The sequence below is a fragment of the Chamaea fasciata genome, unplaced genomic scaffold (genome assembly GCF_029207755.1).
Source record: "Chamaea fasciata isolate MVZ Bird 193981 ecotype frontalis unplaced genomic scaffold, bChaFas1.0.hap1 SCAF_15, whole genome shotgun sequence".
NCBI classification, from domain to species: domain Eukaryota; kingdom Metazoa; phylum Chordata; class Aves; order Passeriformes; family Sylviidae; genus Chamaea; species Chamaea fasciata.
In genome coordinates, this window is record NW_027094100.1 from 8,104,684 (window position 1) to 8,130,464 (window position 25,781).

The 25,781-nt window shown below is 39.5% G+C and overlaps 1 protein-coding gene across 1 annotated transcript in view; it reads left to right on the forward strand.

The window, feature by feature from the left end:
• Positions 1 to 25,781, forward strand: part of SPOCK1 (SPARC (osteonectin), cwcv and kazal like domains proteoglycan 1) — a 271,592-nt gene that overhangs the window by 199,579 nt on the left and 46,232 nt on the right. The window contains exon 6 of the mRNA XM_066197356.1: positions 13,002 to 13,116. Within this exon, the coding sequence (XP_066053453.1) occupies positions 13,002 to 13,116 (115 nt within the window). The remainder of the gene's footprint in view (positions 1 to 13,001; positions 13,117 to 25,781) is intronic.

Below are 25,781 nucleotides of genomic sequence, written 5' to 3' on the forward strand. Positions count from 1 at the left end.
GAGCCTTAGAGTTCTTTGAGAGATAACATCTAAGTTTTGCTAATAAGCTTCACTCATGTTTGATGAATTTATACTGGCAAATGAGAAGATTTATGCCACAAACTTCATCTGCCCATTGGCCATCTGGAGACTGAGATTATACTAGCTCTAATATTTAGTAATTTTGCTAATATCCATACTATCACCCACACTGCAGCTCTACTTTATGGTTTTCTTAAAGTAAAATTGTTGTGTTTTAAGTTGGTATGTGAAACGGATTAAAACTGAAGAGTTTTGACCCATTTGTGTGGTTCATTATGTGCAACTGTTAGCATAAAGGAGGGGGGAAGATTTTACTTTTCTAAAACTCCTGTAGCAATTCAGCTGTAAGGCTTAGGGGCTGCTTTCACAGGATTTGTGTTTCATGGGCTTTTCCAACTTGAAATAGTTTGGTTCCAACCATTCCTTTTGCTGGAAGACAACGCTGTTATTACCAGTCCTGGTGCTACTCAGTGCCATGCTGAGTTAATGCAGGTACAAGCATGAGACTTGAACCCGTTTAGTAGTCTGAAACCCATGGGTTTTGGGAGAATGTTGACACGCTTGTTGATTTATGTTTAAAGCAAGCAGTGGATTCTGACAGGGCATCTGTGGGCGTCTTACACAGGGTCTGAGCACTACTTTGCTTGGCCAAGAGAGGTGTGTAAGAAAATACATACAGAGGTATGTAAGAAAAGCAAAGCTGCTTTATGAGGCTTAATTTTCAGCAGCTGGGAAACAAACAAAAGTCTGAACAGAAACCCTGTATTTGAGTGCAGGTTTAGTGCTCTTATCTGGTTAATTGGGTGTTGTCATCTCTCTGGATTTAAATGGCATCACTCCCTTCGAACATCCCATTATGTTTTCTGCTGGTGCAGAGCATTTGATATTTTCTGCTGCAGGATTGGCTGCACTTGAGCAATACTTTGTATTTATACCTTTATCCATACATAGGATTTTGACGCCTTTGTGGATGAAAGGAGTCATATAAATGGTAATTTTATTGCATAATTGTTTTTATTGAATATTTTTCAAAAGAATATTTGGGAGGATAGATGTAGTACATCAGTCAATTAATCATTCTAGTCAATTAAACTTCTTTGGGATTTTTTTTAGGATTAACAAGTTTTTTCTGGTGTTTACAGAACATGCAATATTTCTCTCACAAAACCTGTTTGAATACAAATGTTTATTCCTTACCTTGTATTGCATCAAGGTTGCATTTTCTCATTAGAAACGTGCAGAAAGTTTTAAACGTGTTTGAGAAATTTACTGCCCTGGACTATAGTAAGAGCAATATGTTAATTGGAGGAGCTTTACTTAGGAAATATGTATGCCATAGAATATCATATTAGAATAACCAAAATGATTCAGCTTTAGAGGAAGTTCTTCAAGTCTTCAGATTTCTTCAAAGTCCATGACCTTTTCTTCTCCTCCCTTAGGGACAGATGCCAAAGCTATCCAGACAGTCTCACTTTTGAACTCACTGGAGTGGCAAAGCTGAAATAAAACATGTTGTAAACTAGAATTTTGTGTTCATTATTATGCACTTCATTAAACTAGAGGATTGTTTGGGGTTTTTTTTTTTTTACATGAGCATTTGTCAACTCCATGTCAGATTTCTTGAAAAATATGTTGAATTAACAGGACATGTTTAATTCAGTTCTGACAGAAAGGTTAATGAGAATTCAGAAGGCAGCAAGAAGGAAAATAATACATAGATGAAAACTACATAGAACCAGGGTAAATTGTAAGTTGGCTTGCCTTAAACAGTGGTATTTACTTATTCTGCAGTGAATGAAATTAAAAATGTGTTGAGCAGTTCCCTCCTTTGGTAACATCCAGTACTCTGTGTCTGTTCATAATGCAGAAGACCTAGAAAGTGGGTCCCACTGGTTGAATTATTTTGCCAAAAAATGTTTGAGATGAATCTTTCAGCTTGCATGCTTGGAAGGGAAAAGAATTTCTTCATCTGCGGTATGAGACTGCATAGGATCAAGGTCTCATCACTGAGAATGGCAGAAGGAAAAGTGCAAATGAAGGCCAGTGTCATGGTCACATCCTGGTGAGAGTGGGTGCTGGTTTATGGCTGCTGCTTTCTCCCATCACTACCCTTGTTTAGCCAGACCAGATATTCAGAGGACTGAGAAGGGACACAGGACAGGGAAACCTTTGGCTTCCTTGCACTTAACCCTGACACCACCAGAACCTGCATTTTTATATGGCTTTTGGGAAGTTCCCAGAAGTTCCCATGCCTGCCCCTAAAGCTGCCCTGAAACAATTTTCACTGAAGGGGCTGATCAAAGCATGAAGCACCAGGGTTTGAGAAGCTCTGTGTCCTTGAGCTGCTGTGGCTGGCGACCTGCCCTGTGCCATGAATGCTTTTGGGCAAGAACACGCCCTTTGAAAGGAAGGAAGCAGTAAGTGGGGATTGCAAATACAGTATTTGTTCTTTTTGGGAAAGCTACCAATCTTGATGATGGTAATCACAGGTCTGCTTTTCTAACTTGATTAGAATCACAGTTGTGACTGCCAAATCAAACAAATTGGCATGTGATGGTCGGAACTTAAAAACCCGTCAATTACAGACACTCTTGCACTAAGGACAACCTGATTGCTGCTGGTGTTAGTTCCACTTGCCTGTTGTACATTTGGTGTGTAAAACCATTTATTTTTAAAATCCTTCTTTCTGCAGTCAAGGTCAAAACAGGAGAAAACTGTTATTTACATGGTGAGTCATCTGATACAGTTCAAGACTGAAAGTTGTGTTCTTGACATAAAGAGGAAACAAGAACATCTTAGAGTTTATTGCACCAACTTGCAGCTCATTATACAAGCTTAAATACAAATATCATTTGCAGTAATTTAGTTACCTTGTTCCAAGCTTGTTGCAAGCTTGTTCCGAGCTCTGTGCCTGCATTCAGTCAACCTGCAAAATTCCTTATTCCAGTAATCCAGTGATATGATGTAATGGCTGTAAAAAAGGGGGATTATCTGCTTTTGGCTAACTGGGTTATAAGGGACATGTATTTCAGGATTTCCCCCCCTAATGCATGGGCTCAAGAGGGACCAATGCCTGAGGTGCTTCAAAGTTGTGGTCTTAAATGGTCTCTGACCTTCCTGAGAGGTGCCAGCCTCTTAGTATGGGAGAAGGATTTTTATTTTTTTTAGTTTCAGAATTCATATTTTGAGCTTTTCCTAGCAAACAGCTCATTTGAGCCATTTGAAACATCAAAGGAGGTGTTTCTTGGCTTGGGTACATCTTTAATTTAAAGCAGATTTATTAAAGGCCAAAACAGGATAATACTGCAAAAGGATTAGCTATGATTACTTGATTTTTGAGCAAACAGACTAATTCTGCTTTCTTTGTATGGGTGTCTTTCACAGCAGGTCCATTCAGTGAGCATTGAACTAGGCCTGGGGTTTAGTTTTCACAATTTTTTTTTTTTAATTTCTTGTTGTTTCCATTGTGTTCTTTAGAAATCAGAAACGTTGCTGAAAGCTTTAACTTCAAAGCTTAAGCCTGCTTACTCTCCCTTGGTTGCTATGCTCCAAAAAACATTCCTAAAGCTTCTTTGCCAGTAACTGTCAAATGTTTTGTTTCAGCGCTTCTTAGCATTGGAGATTCAGTTTGGCTTTTTACAAAATAGAAGTTCTGAGAAGTCAATTAAAATGCAGGCTGGCATTCTTAGGACTTTAGTCTTGCTGCTAGTCTGAAAGCAACCCAAGCAGGGGTACTGCAGGATGCTGAGTATTTTATATTTGTACTTGCACTTCAGATTTGCTCTGTCTGTAATCAACAGACAAAAACTCTCTCTGAGACCTGTACATTACATACATCTGTACATTTCATACATCTGTAACAAGGAATGCACACTGCTGGGGCCACATTGTGGTCAGTGAAATCTGTGCAGACCTACTGTGAACCAGCTCATCTAATAGATGTAATGGATAAGATGGGATTACTATTCCAGAGAAAAGGATTGGCTTCATGAAATCTATTATCAGGGAATAAGAAGCTGCTTGGGAACAGAAAAACTCAGACTGGCTTTCCTCTCTCGCATGCAAAGACACAGTTTGGTTAGAAAAAGATGGCACATTTGAAAACCAAGCATGCATGCTGGAAAACCTGATGTTTCCAGTTTTGCTTAGGGACTTCTGGACTTGATGGTATGATTGGCCTATGACTGGCAGCACAAGTGAACTCCTGAGTTTGCTGCACCACCAAGTTGTCAAACAAGCCAGGGTGCTCTTTTACTGTATCTCCATCCTTTTCCCGCCACCATTTTCTTGAAAAAGTGCAGTGAGTTCTAAGAAATCATTACTGGTGCAGGATATATGAGCTCTGAAGGCCAGAGTACAGCACTTGGTCTGACCCTTGTTCTCTGTGTTTCCTGGAAGCTCCCCAGACCTTTGTCCACATGGATTATGAGATGTTTCCAGGTACTTCCTCCTTCTCCCCAATAATTTTATAACACAGACCCTGGGAAGCAGAAAACTTTGTGACCACAGAGTGATAGAATGATTTGGGCTGTGAGGGAATTTAAAGAGCACCTTGTTCTAACCCTTCCATGGGTGGGGACCCCTGTCACTAGACCAGAACCACATCCAACCTGCCCTTGAACAGGGATGGGCTAAGCTGTTACACTCCAGCTCTTACTCAATATTTGTGGCAAGGCTGCTAGAGAAGAAATGGGCAGCACAGAGCAAATTCAAGACTAATTCACCAACATTTCAAGAGGGGAGGCAGCTGTAGGAGCGACTTTTCTTCGACTTTGATTTGTAAGCTTAGATACATCAGGGAGAGGGTTGAGCTTATCCTGATATTATATCAGGACTTATCTGGGCTTTTCCTGATATTCAGTCTGTACAGCCATAAGCGGTCAGAGTCCCATCCCCAGTCACATCCTGTTGGGCATCAGACATCCCAAAAGTAACTGCAAATATAGCACTAAATACTTTGCAATTACTGATTGACAGGCAGAGTTGATAGATTTTTGAGATGCTAAGATACTGCCATCATACCAATTGCATAAGAGTCTTCAGGGAGCATGCCTACCCTTTATGCTGGTCACCAGCTGCTGCTTTTAGTCCAGGTATGGGCAGATGGGGATGGGAATGACTGTGTAGATGGAGCATTGCCTCATCTGAAATCTAAATTGCTGTAGTCACCTGGCATAGCTAAATTGCTGTGTTTATAATGTGATTGACTGGGTGGAGACCCTGTGCTTGGGGATCTGAGTGTCTGGTGTTGCCTTCCCTCTGCCATATGCAGGTGGTTGTTTAGCTGGTTACAGGAGCATCAGTGTGTGCAGAGAGCCACAGATCGTTACCTCTTGATTATGTTCGCGTTATCTGATGTGTTGTCTCCATGAGAGAAATTAAATTGCCTTTAGTAATTTGGAGCAAGTAAAAATGACAAATCATCGTTCTCATGTGATCAGTAAATGGCTGCAGAATGAGAATGAGAATGCATCTCAATTACATGGCAAGTACATTTCAAGCAGCATCGATCACTCCAAATCTCCAATTGTTTTTCTGTGATTTTCTTTACTTTTAATCTAAGATGGCTTTGGTCTATTAAAGGGGAAAAAATTGTAGCTTCGTTCTACTTTGAACAGTGCTATTAGCTATGAACTCACAGTTCATGATTATGAGGAGTTAGAATAGGGAATAATTTCATAGAGACAAAAGCAATACAATATAAATCTAGAAATGAAAGAAACCAAATGCAGCAGGAAAGTGATTTTTAAAGTCCATGTCTTGAGATACAGCAGACTAGTGTACTGGAAAGCAAAAGCTCCCATGTGCAACTAGGAAATGGTCATCAGTGACCTGTCATGCAGATCCTGCAGGGAGACATCAGAGTAGAGAATTACCAACAGGAAAAGCTTTTGTGACTGAATACAGGTTATAGAATATGGGGTTGGGTGACTGTGCATCATCTCCTCAGCACCTCAACTCCTGCATTTGAGCCCAAGGACCATGGTACAGCCCAGAGTGGGAGCATGACCTTGGTACTCAAAAATGGTCACCAAAATCAAAGTGCCATAGCCTTCGGATGATATGTAAAAGGAGCAGGATGGGAGGAGAGCAGGGTGGTTTGCAGATTTAAGCCAGACTGGTGCTTTGTGTTAAATCTCAGTGAGAAGGGAGGATGGGTGTCTTTATTTATGTAAGGGACAGAAGTGCTTTGTCTTCATTTCCCATTTAACTCATCGTGGTCTCATCAGCCACTGAAGGAAAAGTTGAAATCAGCATTGCACAAATGTTTCAACTTATGAGTTGATTCTTCTGTGTCAAGTTCCAGGTCTGTTTGGTCTGTACTTCTCAAAATAGGAGACAAATTTCTTAAAGATGATAAACTAAGTGAGATATGCCCACACACACCCCTCGACCCAGGTGTTTCCAGAACTGGCATCTACATTACTTGTAAAAACAAGTTCAAGTTCTTTATGATGCAGTAGATTTTGATGCCTGGAGCTATTTTCTTGCTTGTTCACAGAAGGGGGAACAATTTGTTTTCATTGTCACATTGCATTAATAAATGGTCCCTTGAATGTCCTTCACATCCGCATCCAGTATTGTGACCTTGAATACCATATCATCTAGCTCATTCAATCAACTGCGTTTTTTTAAATTTCCTGCTTCACATTGAGCTGATTGCCACTTGTTTCTTGGGGCAATGTGTTTTGTATTAAAACAGAATTTTGTGCTTCAGTGGTCTGTCCAGAAGTCCCCAAATTAGTTGATTCCGCTCTGTCTGTAAGGGCAGTTTGCAGCCACATGATTACGGGATCATTTGCTTAGTTTGCAGCCCTGCCAGTCACACACTGAGATGGTTCAACATGCCTTCAAGAAGTCATCCTACTAACTCTTCAGCCATCAGTCATGTTGGAAAACAGGGTTTTTTTCTTTTTTAATGAAGTCTTTAATATTTACCTTATGAACTTTCTTTCTTTCTTTCTTTCTTTCTTTCTTTCTTTCTTTCTTTCTTTCTTTCTTAAGTCATGGACTCTTCTTAGGAGCAGAGCTGACCCTTTATGGAGCAATCAAGCTCTAGGTTTTCTAAAATCACTCTTTGTCTTTAGCTGATGAAAGGAAGCTCCTTCTGTTCTCCTCCTCCTGAGAAGTTGAAGGCTATTTTTGGAGAGATGTGTACAGTTCTAATTATAATGCAGAGCCACAAAATATGCAATTAATGCCATCCTGAATTGCATGATTGCTGCCAATTGCAACTCAGCTTGTTCTTTTCTGAAGCCCAAGAATCAATTGTTTCTTCTTGGAAGATGAACCTTCTGACTTTCCTCTTGCTCTGAGGATGGTACTTTGTGATTTAAACTTATGCTGTAGTAGTGAAAAACAGGTAACTCTGATTGTGTATGGCTGGGATGTAACAAAAAAAGCAACTAAAATTTTTAATAATTTAACAAAAATATTGTTACATTTTAAAATCTTAAACCTGGCAATTCTAATTGTAATGACCTGAGCCATGTGCTTGGAGCACATGCAGTTGCTGACATGACTGCCTGACTTATCATGACATTTAAAGATTGCTGGGGTCTCATGCTCTCCTGTTCCCTGGTAATTTTACTCAGAGGGCAAAGTCCTGCAGCTCTCCCTTATTAGAGCTGCAGGATTACAGAGGGCAGGGCTGTGCAGTGAGGACCAATTTCTGGTCCTTGGAATTTTGCTGTGTGAGACCTTTCAGCGTTACTGCATTTGGCTGCGTAAATCTGTTCAACCCGTTTAATATCAGTGGCTTGGAACCTAGGTCTCTCTCTTCTTGACCCTCCACCTGGAAGCTGTTGTCTTTTTCTAGCAGATTATGAACCACCAGCCTGTCAGCTAAGTGTGCAGTGGGAGACATTCTCAAATATTTGTTGTTTACCTGAGATATAATAAGGTCCTTCATGTGTCACTCCTTGCTGAGAGGGGAATTTCTGAGCCCATCAGCTATAACATCTGCTTCAAAGCTAGAGCTAGCACACATTTTAAAAAGGCTTTAGTATGTATTTACACAATAGATTGGTTGTGTTAATTAGAGTTTATTCCACCACTGGTATGCATGCATAACTCCCATTAATATCAACACCAACTATGTATTCTCATAAGGAGAACATAGCTCCTAATTAGAGCTCCAGGATTTTAAGATATCTTTGTACAGCTTTTGTTGCAAAGATTAAGTGCTGTGTGCTTGCCTGGCAGCTATTTTAAAAGGAAAAAAAAATGGTGGGTTTTTATTATAATAATTTTTTCCCCAGCCTGCCTTTTATTTTTTATTGCAATAGCACTAGCCAGTCCCATCCTGGAGCAGTGCAGGTGCAGGGCAGGAGGCCTGGCCATGGGGAGCTTTACTCTGTGAGCAGAAGGGTGCCCAAAGAAATGAGATAACTGCATCAGCTCCCAACAGTGTTGGTCTGGCCATGGAGCAGACACTAATGCCACCAGGAAGCCTGTCCAAGTGGGAAGTCCTGGGTACAGAGCTTGGCCATGTTTTCAGCGCCCACCTGAGGCTCTGTGTCCCAGGGCAGCCCTTCTCCTTCCCGACACCCAGGACAGGGGGGTCTGTTAGCAGAGCAGTAAAAAGGCAGCAGAACCCACAGCAGGGAGGGCAAGTGCTGAGGGACCACACAGCCCTGCCCTCAGCCCAGTGTCTGAGACTCACCTCAAGACTTCACATTAGTGTCTGTTTTTTTTTTAATGAGCACAAATTCATGTGGTTGGCTGCTGTCTCTCAATCCTTATTTCAGGATTCCAGGTTTTACAGAGCCTGAAAAGTTCGGAGAATTCCCATTAAAACTTAATGTATGTGTTCAGCAGGATGCAATGGGGGTGCACCATCTGACATTTCTTTTGGGATTTGTAGAAAAAATACTGAACCTTTTTTTGCTGTGACAGGTTTTAAAAAAACCCCCACACTTGATCTGAGTGTGTTCCAAATACTGTATTTTTTTTCCATCTGATGAAAACTGGAAGCAGAGTCTTATAAAGAAAATAGTGATAAGAGTCCCAGCTAAGGAAGCAATGGCAAGCACTGCTCTAAAGCTTGTAAACAAACAACCCCTCTCAAAGGGGTGTCTGAATTCCAATGGATTCTAATTATCTGCTAAGACAGATAGGTAGGAAACACTACTGATATCAAGAAACTCTGGACTGAATATATATATATGCTATAATTTTAGGAAATTTTAGCTTCTGCTTGTGGCAGGTACTGGGTAAAAGATAAGGTAGAAAATAATGAGCTTTTGTTATTTGTATGTGTAGTTTCGAAGAGACATATTGTGAGTGAACAAAAGATGCAGCATAAAACAAGCACTGAACTGAAATCACTCTTGGTGAAAATGTAAAAAGCTGTAGGGTGCTAAAAATGCAGTGTCCTCCAGGCAAGAGCACTGTTCATCAACAAGTTTAGAGAAACTGCCATTAATGTGATGTAATATCTCAAGAGTTTAACGCTTAATTAGTATACTATAAAATTTAACCTCCTGTTTCAGTGTTCACTCTTTCTCAAACAAGACTTCATGTTTATCTTTCTCATGTATATTGTCTGCCAATTCCTACATACCCTCCTGTTTAATTCACATTAAATTAATGCTAGAAGCAACAGAAGTTTGGAACCTAACACTTTCTCCTGTATTAGTGTGACTGCAAGAAATTTTCAGTTATAGGTTTTTGGCTCATGAATCAGTCAGGTGCTGGTCTTTGATGATCCTTGTGAGTTCCTTCCAGTTCAGGATGCTCTGTGATTTGATGCACTAAGACCAAACGGGGGTCTCAGAGAGCCTCCCCTGAGGATTCCCTGGGTGAAGGGTTAAGGGTTCTCTCCTTCCCTGGAGTTTGTTTGGAGGCTGTGAGATTGCCCAGGACACTGTGAGTGCTCTGTCTGTGCTCTCTGTGCCCCATGAACAGGAGCAGTGCTGGGCACACAGGGTGTCCCAGGGGCACTGCAGTTACATCTCACACTGCTTTGCCACGGAAAGGTGCTGTCAGGGCTTGGGTGTGCTGCTGTACCTGGCTTCATTTTAAGCAAATCCATGAGTTGTTTGTGTCAGGAGGCAAAGCTCTTCATGGCATTAATGCACTGGGCTGTACCAAGCTGTCCATGAAACATTCAGCAGTCAAATATACACCCTGGCAGAAAAGATCACAGTCACTTATTTCACAGGATTACTTACTTGCAGGTTAGATCAAAACCGGGCTGCCAGAAGTTGAAAGCCAGAATAAAAGCAGAGATACGCTGTTTTATTATATCATTAAAAAAAAAAAATCTATATTCTCCTCTAGCAGGGACTGGAGGCTGGAGACTAACAGACAAGAATAAAATAGCAAGGAATAAATTTTATGTAGCTATTTTCTTTCTCCCTCAAATGTGAATGCTTATGCAAAACACATTGCTGTAGATTCACTGACAATAAAGAGGGAATCATTATATGAGTAGTGGATTCTCAGGGGAACACTTTAACCAAAACACACTCTGCAGTAATTTCCCACATCTTAGTTGAATAAATTAATTTATGAATTTTCCATGAATATGTTCAACCATTTCTCCCCTCATATACTTTATTGATCTCCATATACATTTAGCAACAAATAACAGAGCTGCTTTTCCATTTGCAGTAAAATAGTTTAGAGATGTTTATGTGGGCCTTGGGGTTCAGAGTAAACAAATGCAGTTCACACACCAGGGAGGCTGCAGAAAAATACAAAGCTTGCACAACCCAGGGAGCTCGACTAGAACAGCTCAGCAGACAGTTGAGGCATATCCAATCATATCAGTGGCAAAATGAGTCCCCTGAAATGAGAGAGAACAGCCCCAAACTGTGGGAACTGCTCCCACTGAGTCCTGTGCACAATCACTGCAAGGAGCTTTGTGACTCATGTGTGCAAAATGTATAATGTCCCTTTGGGGTGAAAGACTGAGAGTTTTTCCAAGTACTGTGTATCATTTTATTGTCCATGGTCTGGAGAAAGCCAGCAGGCTCCTTATAGGCTGTAGATCCAGTGAAAGAATAATCCAAAAAGTCATTATTGCTCCACAAGACATCCTCTGTGGCCACTCTCCCTCTGAATATCACTTAGCAAGGCTTAGGCAAAGTCATTAAATCCAAAGTTGAGCTACTCGTGTAGGTTATTATAGTGAGTAAGCACACCATCACATGCAAAGTAAGGTATCTCCATGTTTTCCTTTAGGGAAGGAATAAAGAGTTACATACAGTGATTAGGTGTTGAAAAGTAATTAGTATTATCCTAATCTAATATTTAAAATTACGGAGTTCTTTAATCTTCATCCCCCAACACCAAGCATCCCAAACAAGCATGGTGGGAATATAATGTGCTTAATCATGGGTGTAAACTTACTCACATGTGACTGCAGCATTGTGATCTTCAGGCTGGGCTAAAATAATACAACCCTTTAACCAGTTTGGTTCTTTTGGTTTACGTTTACCTTTTCGGTTTTCATTTTTATCAATCATATGGAAAGCTGAGGAAAAACTCAGTGCAAACTTCACTCAGTTTCTCAGTGTAAAGTTCTTCCTTTCTTAACTGCACGTAATAACAGGCTTGAAAAAGGTTGGTGCCATCTTAAAGACTGGTATTTGAAGTATAATTGCTAATGCTTAGATACATAATTTACATTTATTATGCATAATAAAATATGTAAGTAATTGATGTTCTGTAAGGGATTAAATTATCAACTCCAGCTGCAGGAAGAAGATTCATGCCTGTGTTCTCAATAACACATTGACTATCAGAATATGCTACAGAAAGTCATTGCCTTCAGGACTGCACTTGGTGTTGTCCTTTCCCCTGTTCTCCTTCCCCTCTGATGTGCTCTCTCTTGCCTTTGTGCTCTGTGCAAAGGGAATTTATGGAGCAAAGAGTTGAAAAATAAGTACAAACATTCCCTTCAGTCTTGCGAGGAATTGGTGTGGGGCTGTCTGTGCATTTTCTAAATGAGAAGGGCAGGACATCACAGAGAGCACAGAATCACCCTGATGCATTGAAGCTGAGGATGGTGGGGGGGATAATGTCAACAGAGTGGGATGTCGGCACCGCATAATGGTCTCCTGCAGCTAGATTAAAGCGTGGGCAACGATGAGCCCTTTTAACAAAAAGAAATTCAGGCAAAGCCAAGATATTTGCCGTGCTTTCAAAGCAGGAGCTCTTTATCTTGTAACAACATCCTGCTCTGTTCTCTTGGCTCCCACTGTCCCAGAATTACAGAGGATGAGGCTGTAGGTTTCAGCAGGGGCTGCTGCCCAGTGAGCTCCAGTTGCCCACTGCATCCTCCATGGTGACACCGTGGTCTCAGGCTCCATGTCCTTCAGCTGTGTCAAAACATGTCTGTCCCACTGTGTAAACATGTTGGCTTGCTTTTAAATGAATCATGGAATTAATCCTCAATAAAACTCAGATCAAAGGGGTTTTTCAGCCCAGCATTCCCCTTTTCCTTGTCAAGGGGCAATCCCTTCAGGGAGGATGTCCAGCCTGGGCACCATAGGCAACACTCCCCTGTGTATCAAAAGCCCTTGGATTCTGGTCTGATAAAAGCAGTGCTTGAAGGAAGACAAAAAATGGAGCTGAATTTTGTTAATTAGCTGTCAAGCCAAAGAAAACATTTGTGTTTCTGCTGCCCTGTGCTGTTTTCTTTCACTTCGTTTTTTTACTACATTAGTCCAGTGTCCAGCCACTGGTGCTGCTGGGCACAGAATGGGGAAATACCCATGGGGCACTCACTGAAGAGAGGGCAACTACACAGGCACAAAGCTCTTGGAGGAAAGTCAGAACTAAAATGTAGGTAATGCAAACAACAAAGGCTAGGAATAGTCAGTGTTATCTTACAAAAGTATTTGCAGTAGAGACTGAAGTTTTGCAATCTATCAAATGCCATTACTGATAACACAATTTCTCATTTAATCCACAGCCTCTATTTTATATCTTTTCCTAATTAGTATCTTGCCTTTTTTTAATGCATCTAGTGCAAGATGGAGTTCCATGCATGTACTTCTGGCAAAACCATCACAGCTCGATGTGAAGGGCCCTGCCCCTGCCTGCCAGGACCTGAAAGTTTAAAACACAAGACAGAGAAGACTGGTAAGTTGAGCTGTTAGTGAAATCATGCAGATAGTTTGGCTCCTGATATGTTCTTAGAAAAATGTAAGATATACTTCTTTTAACTGGCATATTTTCCATGTAAGGCTTTCTGAGAAAGAGGTAAGGTACAACTAATCATTTTCTAACCAGGCAGTACTTTCAAACACCTTAATTGCTTCAAAAGTAACTCCTGTTTGAGAAAGTCTCATAGGAAAACTGAATTCTGGTTAATGAATCTCAATTTTAAATGAAAATATTTCAAATGGAAATACTGAAGAATTATAAAATAGTAGAAAAGAAATACTACTTGATGGTTCATTATTTTGTGAGTTAAAAATCAGTAGACTGTGTTAACTAAAAAGTCATTTAAAGTCACACGTGTATTACATGGGATCTGAATTATCATTTTCATCTCTATTGTTATTAATGTTACCATGAGAAATCAAATATATATTGAATAGGCAGATGTATCTGTGTTTATATATAAATCTGTTTCAACAACAAAGTAATTGCAAACGAGGCTGTATCAAACTGAAGGCTGGAGTCTCAGCACAAATGGCCTTTTTCCCTGCTTGCTCTCTGGTGAGCTCTCCCTGCAGGTCTGAAAGCCTGGTGAGCTCATTCACTCCCCCAGGTCTTTTCCAGGGAAGCAAGCACAACCTGTCTTGGAGTGACCTCATCCAGAGGGAATTAGTTCTGTCAGAAGAGACTGGCTGAAAGCAGAAGTCCAGCAGCAGGGGGGAAGTATCACAGCCAGGTTCTGTCTAAGAGTTTTCTCCCTACTCTGAGGAAAGCCCTTTGGAAGGAAAAAGTTTTTTTCCTATGGCTGTGGTTTCTTGGTACGAGTGCAGACGTTCTGATGAGCTGGCACAGTGAGCATGAGCCTGGGTTTCGGCCAGGTTTTGAGTCCTGTTGTCTCCCCCCCTTCTCTGGATTACAGAAGGTTTAACTCACTGACTGCTGCTGACTCCTGCCTGTCCTGGGAGGTCACAGAGCCAAGGCAGGGTTTGCTCTGTCATGTTGAGTAGAGAAATGTGTTTATTTGTCTTGTGCTTCACATGGAGTATAACAAACAAGATTTAACAATGGTCTGTTGGACCCCAGATGTTTGTGAACCTCTTTTCACTCTTTCTCCTCCCCACGGTGGACATATTCTACAGATAGCAGGCACAAGAAACGGGGAAAAATGTTTAAACAACATTTCTTCTGGATAGTTCAGGCCCCGTCACCTCAGCTGAGAACACTCATGGTCCTGCTGATGGTTCTCCCTGCACACGTTGTATACTCTAGCACAACACCAGTTTTCACATTAGGCCTCCATCTTCTTTCTAGAACAAGTGTTCCGCCAGCCTACAGTTCAAAAAATTCAGGTTTTATATCATTTTTTGAAAATTGCAGACATTTTTCTGCACAGCTCTCAAACTCTGACCAAGTGTTGTAGATGGCAGTGTTCTGAAATCGATCTGTAACTGTACTATCGCTTTGTGTGGCTTGAATCTTTTGGTTACAGAATGCCCACTGATAAATTGCCTTATTCATATTTTCTATTTCTTGTAGTCCTTATCAGGCTACAAGAAATATTTCTTTTTCACTGCCCTTTCTATTTCTTTGCCCTTATCAGAAAGAGTATCAGATTAATAAATCTTCAGTGACATTTCAAGCTTACGATTTCATTCACAAGAGAGAAAAAAAGATTCTAATAACCCTTATCTTGATAAATGCAATTTGACAGGGTATATGTATTCTGAAACCCAGGCTTTTGTTTTGCCTGACTCAAACTTTAACTCCAGCCAACAAAGTATTAATTTAATGAATTGGGTGATCTGCAGACCAACTTTCCTGAAGGCTTTTTCAAGAGGCCAGACTTGAACTAGCCATGCTTCTGCCATTGCCCTGGTAACAAGGATATTATTATTATTATTATTATTATTATTATTATTATTATTATGTACTGAAATGTCCACAAAAGGATTTGGAATTGAGAATCAAATAATCAATAGCAAACATGCTTTACAACTTACTTTTCTTCTGGATCTTTGAATGTGCCTGTAACATTTCAGTTAAAGACTTCCTTTATCTTCCTCAGTCTCCTTTCTTCAGACATTGTCTCTTCAGTTGACCCACTTGAGTGCAATGGAGTCTCAAACTGAATATTTCAGAGTTTTTCAGTCTTCTAATAAAGTGCTCCCAAGAGCTTCTATGAGAAAACATGAGTAAATTCTGCACACCAGCATAAATTTTATGGAGGTACAATTTTAGCATCATCTGAACAGGGATTTGGAATTGTCTGTGTCTGCCCTTTGCAGCCTGGGTCCCAGCCAGCTTTCCTTAGTGTATGAGAAAATTATGAACTCTAGTTGCTGACCAAAAAAAGAAATCCAGTGTGCTGCTGCCTTTTGTAAGATTCCTTTTTCTGATGAACAAGAAGTGTCAGCTGGCTTTGGAGAAATAAGCCCTGACCATTGGCTAAGGTGACCCAGCCGTGCTGGGTTGTACAGCTGGATTCAATGGTCTGAAAGGTCCAACCTAAACCATCTGATGAAACTGTGTGTGACATGGGCAAATCCTTTCCTAGACAAGAGACTCACCAGACCTGGCTATGACAGCACTTCAGTGATCTCCTCTTCATCAGATCCCCAAATCTCTGAGTTGGGAGCTTCTGACTGGAATGTTGGTTATGTGGTATCTCAGCGATTTCTCTAGTGTTCACACAAAATTATTTTATTTCCTCATATGCTACATTAGCATCATTAATACTGCTGAATTAGCCTAAAAATCTGTAGTTTAATTTTCACATAAAAATTCACGTGAAAAAACTCTGCAGACCATTGGGATTCATTTTTGCTCCTTATTTAGTTGCCAGGTTTGTGAAGTGTAATGTAAAGTGGAAAATAATAGAGAGCTAAACCTCATGCCTTATACAGACATGCCAGTGGAAAAATGTTAAGGAGAATAACAGTGCAAGTGCTTCCAGCAAAACGGAAATGCAGCTCTTCGAGCTCACATGTCAACGTTTTTATGCCTATTACACAACAAGGTTAAACATATGTGGTTGTGAACTTCCAGTCTGAAGACAGTTTGCATTAATCTTTACACATTCATTCAATCATTATTCAAATGTTATTCCATGATAAAATACTTTCAGAAATTAAAAATTTAAAGGAACATTTAATTTCCAAAGTACTGTAATTCTAAATGTCATGACCTTTTTTTTATGCGCTCGTGAATAAAATTGGCAGCAGCATCAAAGAAAAGCAATCTAAGTGTATGTGCTCAGAGGTAACAATGGACTGCAGTGTCTGAGTCTTATTCCTTCCTCCTCCCTGAGCTCCTTCGAAAACATCCCAGCTTTGAGGACGGAAATGAAGACTAATAATCACGTTAAAAATTGGAATTCCTTTTGCAGTGCTAACTGCTACTATGGAGACATTAATAAAATAGCACGAATGCAAGCAAAAGAAAACTACACCAGAATTATTACCTTTAATAGCAAATAACAACAATAAAATCTTTCTACCATAAAGTTAAATCTTCGAGGAGATGGCAGGATCATGTTCTTCATTTTCTCAAATGGAATTTTCAATCAGTGTCTGAGAGGTAGAAGACAGGTCTCTGTGAAGATTTCGGAAAAGAAGACAAGCCCTAATGCTTTTACTCTTTGCTATTTTAGGCCCATTTAGATTCCTTTGATTTATCCAAACACTTGATATGCTTTATAATTCACAGCAGTATCCCAGCTTTACAATATGCCTCCATGATAGCTGTTGATTTTCAACTTGGCTACCCAGAGACAGAGGTTGAACTGTAAACTGCCCTGAGGTTAGCTGCCCTTCCAGAGTGTGTATGCCCTTTGGTTTAATACTGTAAAATGAATAAGGCTATAATTTCAACAAAAGAAAAGGACTAGAAACTGGCTGTAAGTGACAGAAATTATTTAAGGCACAGAGCCTTGTCTGCTGATGGTGTTCAGGTATGTCTTTGTAATATTAAGTAGAGTCCTCATCACGCAGAACTTGTTTTTAGACCAAATGAAGCTTCCAAAAAACCCACCATAAATAACTTCAGATAAGAAACAAATGGTTTCAGTTCTTCAGAACCTTCTGGCAAAGGGAGAGATTCTTCCCTTGAGTGTGCTGTTCATTCTATCAAAACACCAACACAGGGCAGTGACTGGGGTGTCTCTGGGCAGGTGTGAATTTGTGGTTGCAATAATGTGGTTGCATCAACTTCCCCCGTTGCTCTGTGACTGCTGTTTTGTCTGTGTCAGTGGTGGAGGTGCTCAGGCAGGGTGGTAAAAGTTTAACAGCCTGTCAGAGCTCTTTCTAACCATACCCTTTCCCTGCTTTCCAAGTGCTGTACTCCCAACACACCAGACTTCATTTGTTGCCATCAGGGTTGCAGAACCACTGGAGCATGAATGGATGCAGTAATTCAAAGTAGGTTTATCCCTGTCTGTGCAATTGTGTGCTTTTGACCTTGCAGAAATGCCCAAGGCAACTTCTAAGGAAATTCTATTATCTTGACAAGGGGAATATAAGGTCAATAGGCAGAAGGGAATATATTCAAATATGCCGAGTGTTGTTTAAATTTCTAAGGAGAATCAAGGGAACATTTTTAAGTTGCAGGAATAGGTCTTGGCAAGCTTGATCAAGAATCTACATTGTTTAGGGTATGAATTGTAGCATTTAACTACCAGCCCTATTGGGTGTGATGGATGAGAACGTCTAATGTTCCTTTCATATATAAAAAGAGCACTCAGAGCATGAAGTTCATTCAAAGAAATCAGTCGTGTTTCCCAGATGAGTTGTATCACTTCATGTGTCTGAATGACTGGAAACTAAAAGAATTTAAAGCCTTGAAATCCACTTTCAGCAAATATTTCAGCTTCAAATTGCTGTTCACAGGTTTTCATAACTGCAGAGTACATAATTTTAAAGTTTATGAAGATGAAGTATGAGTCATGAACATGGTTGATTTGAAATTGGTGCAGATTCATCAGGAAGTATTTCCTTTTGTGGCTTTGGTTTTGAAAAAAGGCTCTTTCTGACACTGAATTTCCAGGTAGATTTTTAGGTTGCTTACTTGAGTCTCAAACTCTGGGAATGATAAAACAAAAGCATTCCAAAATTAAGGTTACCCAGGGTTTCTATGCTTCATAATATCTCATGAAAACTACGTGGGTTTTTTCCTTTGGACTTCATCAATAAATAGTAGGTTTAGCTCTAAACTGTGCAGGATCTGATATTTTTGCTCCAAATTTTTTCTGTGTGAATACTGCAATTCAGTTTTTTAATTTGATGCATGATGAAATGAACTTACCGAAGTAAATCTGAGTAATGTCATTTCTGTAAATAATAATTACTATTTCCAATACAATTTTTCTTACCTGCAAGCTTTCACACAAACAGATCAGTCTTTATTCCAAAACCATGGAAGAGCATCCCCAAAGCATGAAATATTCACTCTTTTTTTCACTTCTGCAAGATACTGTTTGTGAGTAGTGAAGTAAGTGACTGCTCCCAATTAATATTTTATTAAAGAAAGCCAGGAAGCAGGCAAGGACAGATACCTCTGCTCCTCATGGATGGCTGTTGGTGTCACCCACTCCTCTTGGAAGCAAAAGCCAATAGCTCCAAAACTGAGCCAGCAAAATGAAGCTCTTGCCAGTGTCAGAAGAAAGAGAAAAGCAATGGTGGCTGGGGTGTTTTTGTTCTGCTGCTTCACCTTACATGAATCTTCCTTTTGTGCACTGGGCAAAAGCAAGAGCTGGTGGGGCAAAGGCCAGTTATTGAATTCATATGGTGTTTTTCCTGTTCCCAAATACGACTGACTGTGACTGTATAAATAGACAACACAAAACTTGATCATTGAATAAACAAGTCTAAATTTCTCTTCCACCAGTATATGAGCACGTACGTGCAAACAGTCATAGTGGTATGATTTAAGAGCTCAAAGCTGCTCGGCAGAGGAAGAATAGAGAGAGATTTCAAACATCATATCTTAAATCACTTTTCAACTCGAGCAAATACTACTGGATTTTTTTTGCCACCATTCAATGTGCCCATACTGAGGTTCTGAATTATATGTATGAAGTATTTATACGGTGGAAATGAAATGCAAATTTTCAGGTTGCTGTATTTTCCAGTACAGTTGTGTTGTAAAGGAAAATCAGCCCAAAAAACTTGGTTAGGCATGAGAGTAAATTCAGCTTTGGATCTGTGGTACCTCAATGCTTTTTTTACCAAGGAGTATGAATTAAAATAATTTTTGTGCTTTCAACAATTATGCACAGAAAGTACTCAGATGCCTATGTGAAGCCTGCTTTGAGGTGAACTTGAAAAGGAGAAAGAATTGTCCCCTGTAGAAATGTTGTGTTTTGATCTGGCTCCAAGGTTTTGGAACTCTGCACAGAAGCATTGATTGCAGCAGGCCCCAGACAGATAACAGGTTAGGGACGATACCATCCATAGACTAGCTGTCACTTTTTTGGCATGATCTTCTATGGATTTGATCAAACTACAGCAGGCTCCAAAATACAGCAGACAACATCTGCTTTAGAGGCAGCAGTGACAGAAAGGAGGAGCAGGCAGCACTCGAAGCCTGGTGTTCACTTTGCTGCTTTCAGGGGCTTGCTGAGGGGATGCTGACTGCAGTAGCAACATCCCTGTCAGCAGGATTTGCCCTTTTGGTAAATGCATTTCTTTAACAAGCTTACATGGCAAGAGAATAACCTTGAGCCAAAATTCCTGGCATAATTTTCGAGGTTGAACTGGGACATGAGACATAATTCCTCATCATCGTTAAATAACTAATCCCAGACAGCAGCAGGAGACAGGAACTGCATAAAAATAGCTCTGTTGTGGTGTAATTATATTAAAAACAGTAGGATAGTCTTTTCAATCCTTTTGAAATCTTTTGAAAGAGAACTTTTAAGGCTGTGTTAACTCCCTCGCAGCTCTCCGTGGCTCAGTCAAGTACTTATGATTTCTCAAGCATTTACAGCTGTACATTTCCCCAGGCTTAGCAGTAAATAGAGGTTTCACTCCTTCCCAGGAGTGGCCAACTGCTAAAATAAAAATAATATTGAAAAAATTGATTTGGTAGGTCTCATCCATGTAACCAGTAGCTGTGGACTGCTCAGTTCCACATTAAATTCAATACAGAACCCAAATCTAAATGGGCCAATGGTCCCAAGGTCAGTGTAGGCATCACCTGGATCACTGACCCTGCAGACAACTTCCCCAATGGACATGTGAAGGATACAGGATCCCAAAGAATACTGGCATGCATAAACCCACAAAAACAGTAAGAGCACACTGAGACAGCTCAGGGGTTGTTAGTTTCATAAACAGTAGTAAATAAAAAGCTAAAATGGCTATTGATTTATTTTTTTGGCATAAATAAAAGGTTAGAAAGTGACAGACATAGTAAACACTTTGTGTCAGCAACTAACAATCATTTTCAGACAAGAAGTAATTTGATTTTGGATTGCAAACAGAAAACTATTGAAGTGGCACACTGTGTTAATAGAAACACCATCTAGTAACAGCAGGTGTTTGTGTGCTGATACTGATAATTAGAGCACTATAATTTCTCTCATCATAAAAAAAAAATCAAATAAATAAGACTGGTTCCATATAGTTGTTCTCATGGATATTGATTTCTGCATTTTTGGGAATATTTCCCTAACATTTACTCCAAGAAAAACTTAGTAAAACCTCTGGAAAGCTGAGAGTGAAATAAATTATAGTCCATATTGCTGTGGTGTTGATGTCTTGAAGTGGCTACCTAGAACAGAGGCCAGACAAGGTTAAGAGAATGAGGTAGGTATTTATTAAAGGCCTTCAACAGCTACACCTTGGGCAGTCAGGAGCCTCCCAGAGCCTACAGGCAAGCTGGACAATGCTCACGAGTTTTTCAGACAGAAATAAGTTTGGTCTATTTGCATATCAGGGGTTAATCCTCCAATTCCAGCCTCAGGTAATGAAGTCACATTCTCCCAGTTTGCTCCCCCCTAATTCACTTGTGTTTGTGCTTTTTGGGGCTTGAGGCTGTAGGGTGTCCTTGAGTCCCAGGCCTGGAGAGGAATTGTTTTGTCTGAATAAAATGAGAGAACAGTAGCTGACAGTCTATGGAGCTTTAGAGTGAGACACTAAAGCAGTACAGGATCTGAAAAATACAAAAGCTAAATCCTAAGGCATCAGAATGAAGCTAAAACATCCCAGTGTCAGGGGGGAAAAAAAACCCCAAACCTTTTTAGTAAAATGTGGGAGAAAATAAGACTTTTGATGTTTGAAATGCATCTCTTTTTTTCTAGTTTCTTGCTTGTTTGGGTGTTTTTTCCTTGGTATCTTAAGGACTAAATTCCATCTTTAGCTATTCCAGTATAAATCTGGAATAGTTCCATCAATGATGTTGAACTGGTTGCTTTTGGTTAAGTTATTCTGAGTCTATAGAGGTATAAATGAGTATAGCCTAGAGATTAATTGATCATTCCAGACAGGTTGTAACTTTTTATGCAGCATTAGTTCTTGGTTTCTTCAATTTCTAATTCCTTATTAGTGCAGAAGAAGGGAGATGGCATTTGTGATATCACCACCTCATTCCAAATATATATCCCTGCATATTTTATAGCTTCCACTGACCCAGCAGCGACCTTTCTACATGAATTTTCCTCTGAAGAATTGCATTTTTTTGTAATTCAGTTTAATGGACTGCATGTAAATCAAAAAAAAATAATGTTATCTGTTTTCTCTAAAGCAGCTGTCTTAGATGCGGACTAGAATGAGAATCTTCACTAAATTACTCAAATCTGAATAGTTTGGCCCAAGTCCATCTCTATCAAACAGGAGTCCAACATCCACACAAAAACACTGAAATATCCTGCAACACAAAAAATAAATGTTGGAGAAACTTCTCAGTAACCACCATAGATCTTTATGACCCAAATATTAAAACATCCATGTTTTGACATTTAGTATTTTTTTTCAGATACAGGGTCAAACTCTGAAGACTGGGTTGGTCACTCAGAATTGCAGTTTAACCTTCCCTGCAGGAGTCCCTGCAGCCTCTCTGGAGCAGTCCTTGGGTTTAGCTTGGACAGTCAAATCTCAGATTTGGAGCTGAATTATAAATCCTTAGACCCCGCAAGCATTCAGACAAGCCTTTACAATATTTCTAACTAATAGTAACATACAGAGTGGCTAAGCTTATGTCTAAGCAATATGTTTATTCTGTGATGATTTTCAAACTTAGTCTTAACTTCATTTATATAATATTGTATTCCCATTTCATTAGTAACTTAGAAAGCTGCGTTTATGGGGAAACATTTTCCTTTATGAGAATATACTTTATACAATGATATCACTATGTGTTTGGATTGAATAATTTATAGTCTCCATTTTGCTTGTCTGAAGATGATTTTACTATCATTGTGACCTATTTTCCTGTTTGTTTACAGAGATAGTTGGGGTTCAGGTGTTATTGGGCACAAACAGGCAAAAATTGTCCAAATTGTAAGTATGGTGTGCAGCAGCAAGTACTTGCTTATCAGGCAATCCCTCTCAGCAGGAAAAACGAATACTGGGTAAAACAAAATCATGTCACTGTCATTTCAAACAGCAAGTTGCCTGTTACAAGAGCCTCATTGATCATTCACAACTGAAATTCAGGTTTAAGCTCTCAGTTCTTGAAAAGGTGGCAAATGTCATGGAGAGTTTAAGATGCAAAAGAAAAAGCAAAAGGGATACCATCTTTTCAAAAATCCTGGGCATCTTGGTTGAGACCACCAAAACTGGGCTTCATTTGGAACTGTGAATAGACAACAAAATCATGATTTTTCAAACAGTTATGCTACATGGTTGTTTATCTCTGTAATAATTCGCTGTAAAAAAGCAATGCCCATGTATTTCTCAAGTGTGTTACATCCTCTGCTAATGTTATACAATAACATTCAGGTGTGGCTAAAAAAACAGTTATATAAAAAGAGGTGAATCATTCTGTTTCATTTTTCTCACAAAGGGATTAATTAGCTTCTGCCTGAGCTATGTTTGATTGAAATGAAACCCAGGAACACACCAGAAACAACTTTGTCTCCACAAGTCCCAGTGCCGAGGTGCCAGTATAGAACATTTCTGAGAAGAGCTGATGAAAAATTCTGAAATTTAAGGGATGGTTTGCATACCTTCAGTTTTCCATGCATGAAACCCAATGTTTGTTTCCAGCTGATCCCATCCCAAAAAGGGGAGATCCTGCAGTTTCAAAGTGCACTGAGGTTGGCCTGTGTGAAAAAAAAAAAAAGCCTCCCCTCATTTGCAGTCCTTTCCTCTAAATCTGATGGACTGCAGAGGCACTGGAAAAAGCATCTCATATATGAAGCACCTCATCTCTAAATTAGATTAGTGCTGGGCATTGGAGACTTAGTTTGAGGGAAATTGCCAAAGGCACAAAACTAACCAGTGTTATGAACTATATATCATGCTGCCCTTTCATTTTAAGTATTGACACTAGCATTCTGGACATTATAAACAAAAAATCTTTCATGGAAATCTCTATATTGTACATTTGGGATTGTTACGTGAAGCTTATATATTAATCACTATCCTCAAATTACTAAAATTCCATGAGCAATTAAGAAGTTCTGAACAACAAAAAATATATATATACAGATCAGAATTTTCAAAGCACACGTTCTTACCAGCAAATATAACTTTTAAGTGTTTTGACTTTTTTTTAATTGTATGAGGAGTATGCTATATAGCGTGTAGAGTAAGTGCATTTGAGAATGCTGTTACCCTGAAGGCAATAAATGATTAAAATAGATTTTTCAATAAACAAGCAAGTGGAAGGAATTGTTATCCGTTCAGTTCACATTATGTCAAGAAGTCGAGTTGTTTGCAAAAAACACTGGACGGTGTTTCACTTTTTTAAAAAATAAGTTCCTTTTTGTATTTTCAATTGGATGTCCTTGAGAGCTGGAGCAATAGGAATGGGAAGAAGTTCATTAGCACAAAGTGCATAATTGTACACTTGGGTTCTAATAATATGAACATCTGCTTTATCTAAGTGCTCTTTGGTTAGAAATGTCTAGAGGAGGAAAGGCCTCAGTGTGCAGACTGGTCACACGATAACTGTGAGCAGCTTTGAGCTGAGAAAAAGACTTATTTAAACCTCAGGGATATCAGGAGAGGCATCTCCAGAAATATTGGCAATACTTTACAGGGCATTGGTAAGACTTTGTCTGGAGCTTTTTTTTGTATATGCAGATCAGCAATGCTCTATCAGAGAGAATTCCAAGATTAAATAGGAGACTGAGCAAGTTTTTCACTGTTTTAGTCTAGAGCTGAGCCATTCCTGTCACAGACTTCTTTGTGCTTGGTACAAAAACCAAGTAAAAAATCCTGTCTCCTAAAACTTAACTCTGAGCACTTCTGAAAAGATCTGTTACAGCTACTTTGGAGAAGCTAAAGGAAGAAAGAAGCCTGGTATAGGTATTTAAATGATGCTATAAATACAGCTTTAAGTCAATTCTTGCAGTATGCATTAGGTGGGAAAAAAAGGTATTTTTCACTTAAATTTTTAGATTTTTTTCTTCTAGTCATATATTTTAGGGTGTGAAATGAATGAGGAATTTGAGGAAAGGGGAAAGACATCTGCTACTTGTAAGGGATTTTGGAAAATGAGAGCTCATGGCAGCACTTCACACTGCGTTGCAGAGGCAACCTTGCAAATGTCTATCCACTTGTACCCACTTGATTTTCTCTCTCTTTCTTTTCCTCACTCTTTTTTAAGACAAGTCTGTTAAACATCACTGGTTTCTATTTTTTCCTCACCATCCCTAACATAGTAAAGGTGATTGAGGAGCTTCTGTTCATGGGCTGCTGTAATTTCCATTTGGTTTTGTAAGGCTGTACAAAGGTGATGTGTTACTGCTGAGTCTCGGGACAGGAGGCATTTGGCTACATTCTTGTGACAAAGAATTCATAAAACAGAATTTATGTGGTGCTTTATGGAACCAGCTGATTAGCTGCAGCCCTCAATAAAGGAAAGATACAATTGCCATGTGCAGTTGAAGTACAGGTATAAAAGAGCTACAATAAAGAAGATGCAAGTGAAAGCAATATATTAAGCTCCTGAGAAGCAGATTCATTGTCAGGTCTTTGTGTTTCAAAAGAAATTCAGGACCTGCTGATATGTGGTGGTGTTATTTCATGTTGTACGACAGCACTGGTAAGAGCAAGGGTTTGGAAATAAACTCCTCCTGACCTTGGAAAACTGAATTACATTAATGCAGTTTATGTTTTAAGCAGGCCTGGATTTGTGTGTCACACTCTAAGAGTTAGTGAAGGCCACAAAGTTGCTCCTGCATTTAACTTACTATACAAAGAGATTATTTTCTTATTTTATGGCAAACTGCTACCAGGTTCCAAACACGTTTCTGTTTGCTTGGGCATAATTTTTATCAGCAGATGTCACCAGAAGTGCTTCTATTTGTGAATACCTACACCTTGAGTTTGTAAATAATTGCCAATAATGCTGCAATTATTATTGGAGTTCCAGTTTTTGTAATTGGAAATTTTGTAGATATATATGAGTTTGAGGTTCTCTCTGGTAAAGTCATTGTGTATATAAAAGTATTGTAAGGCCAACTTTCTTTTACTAATGCT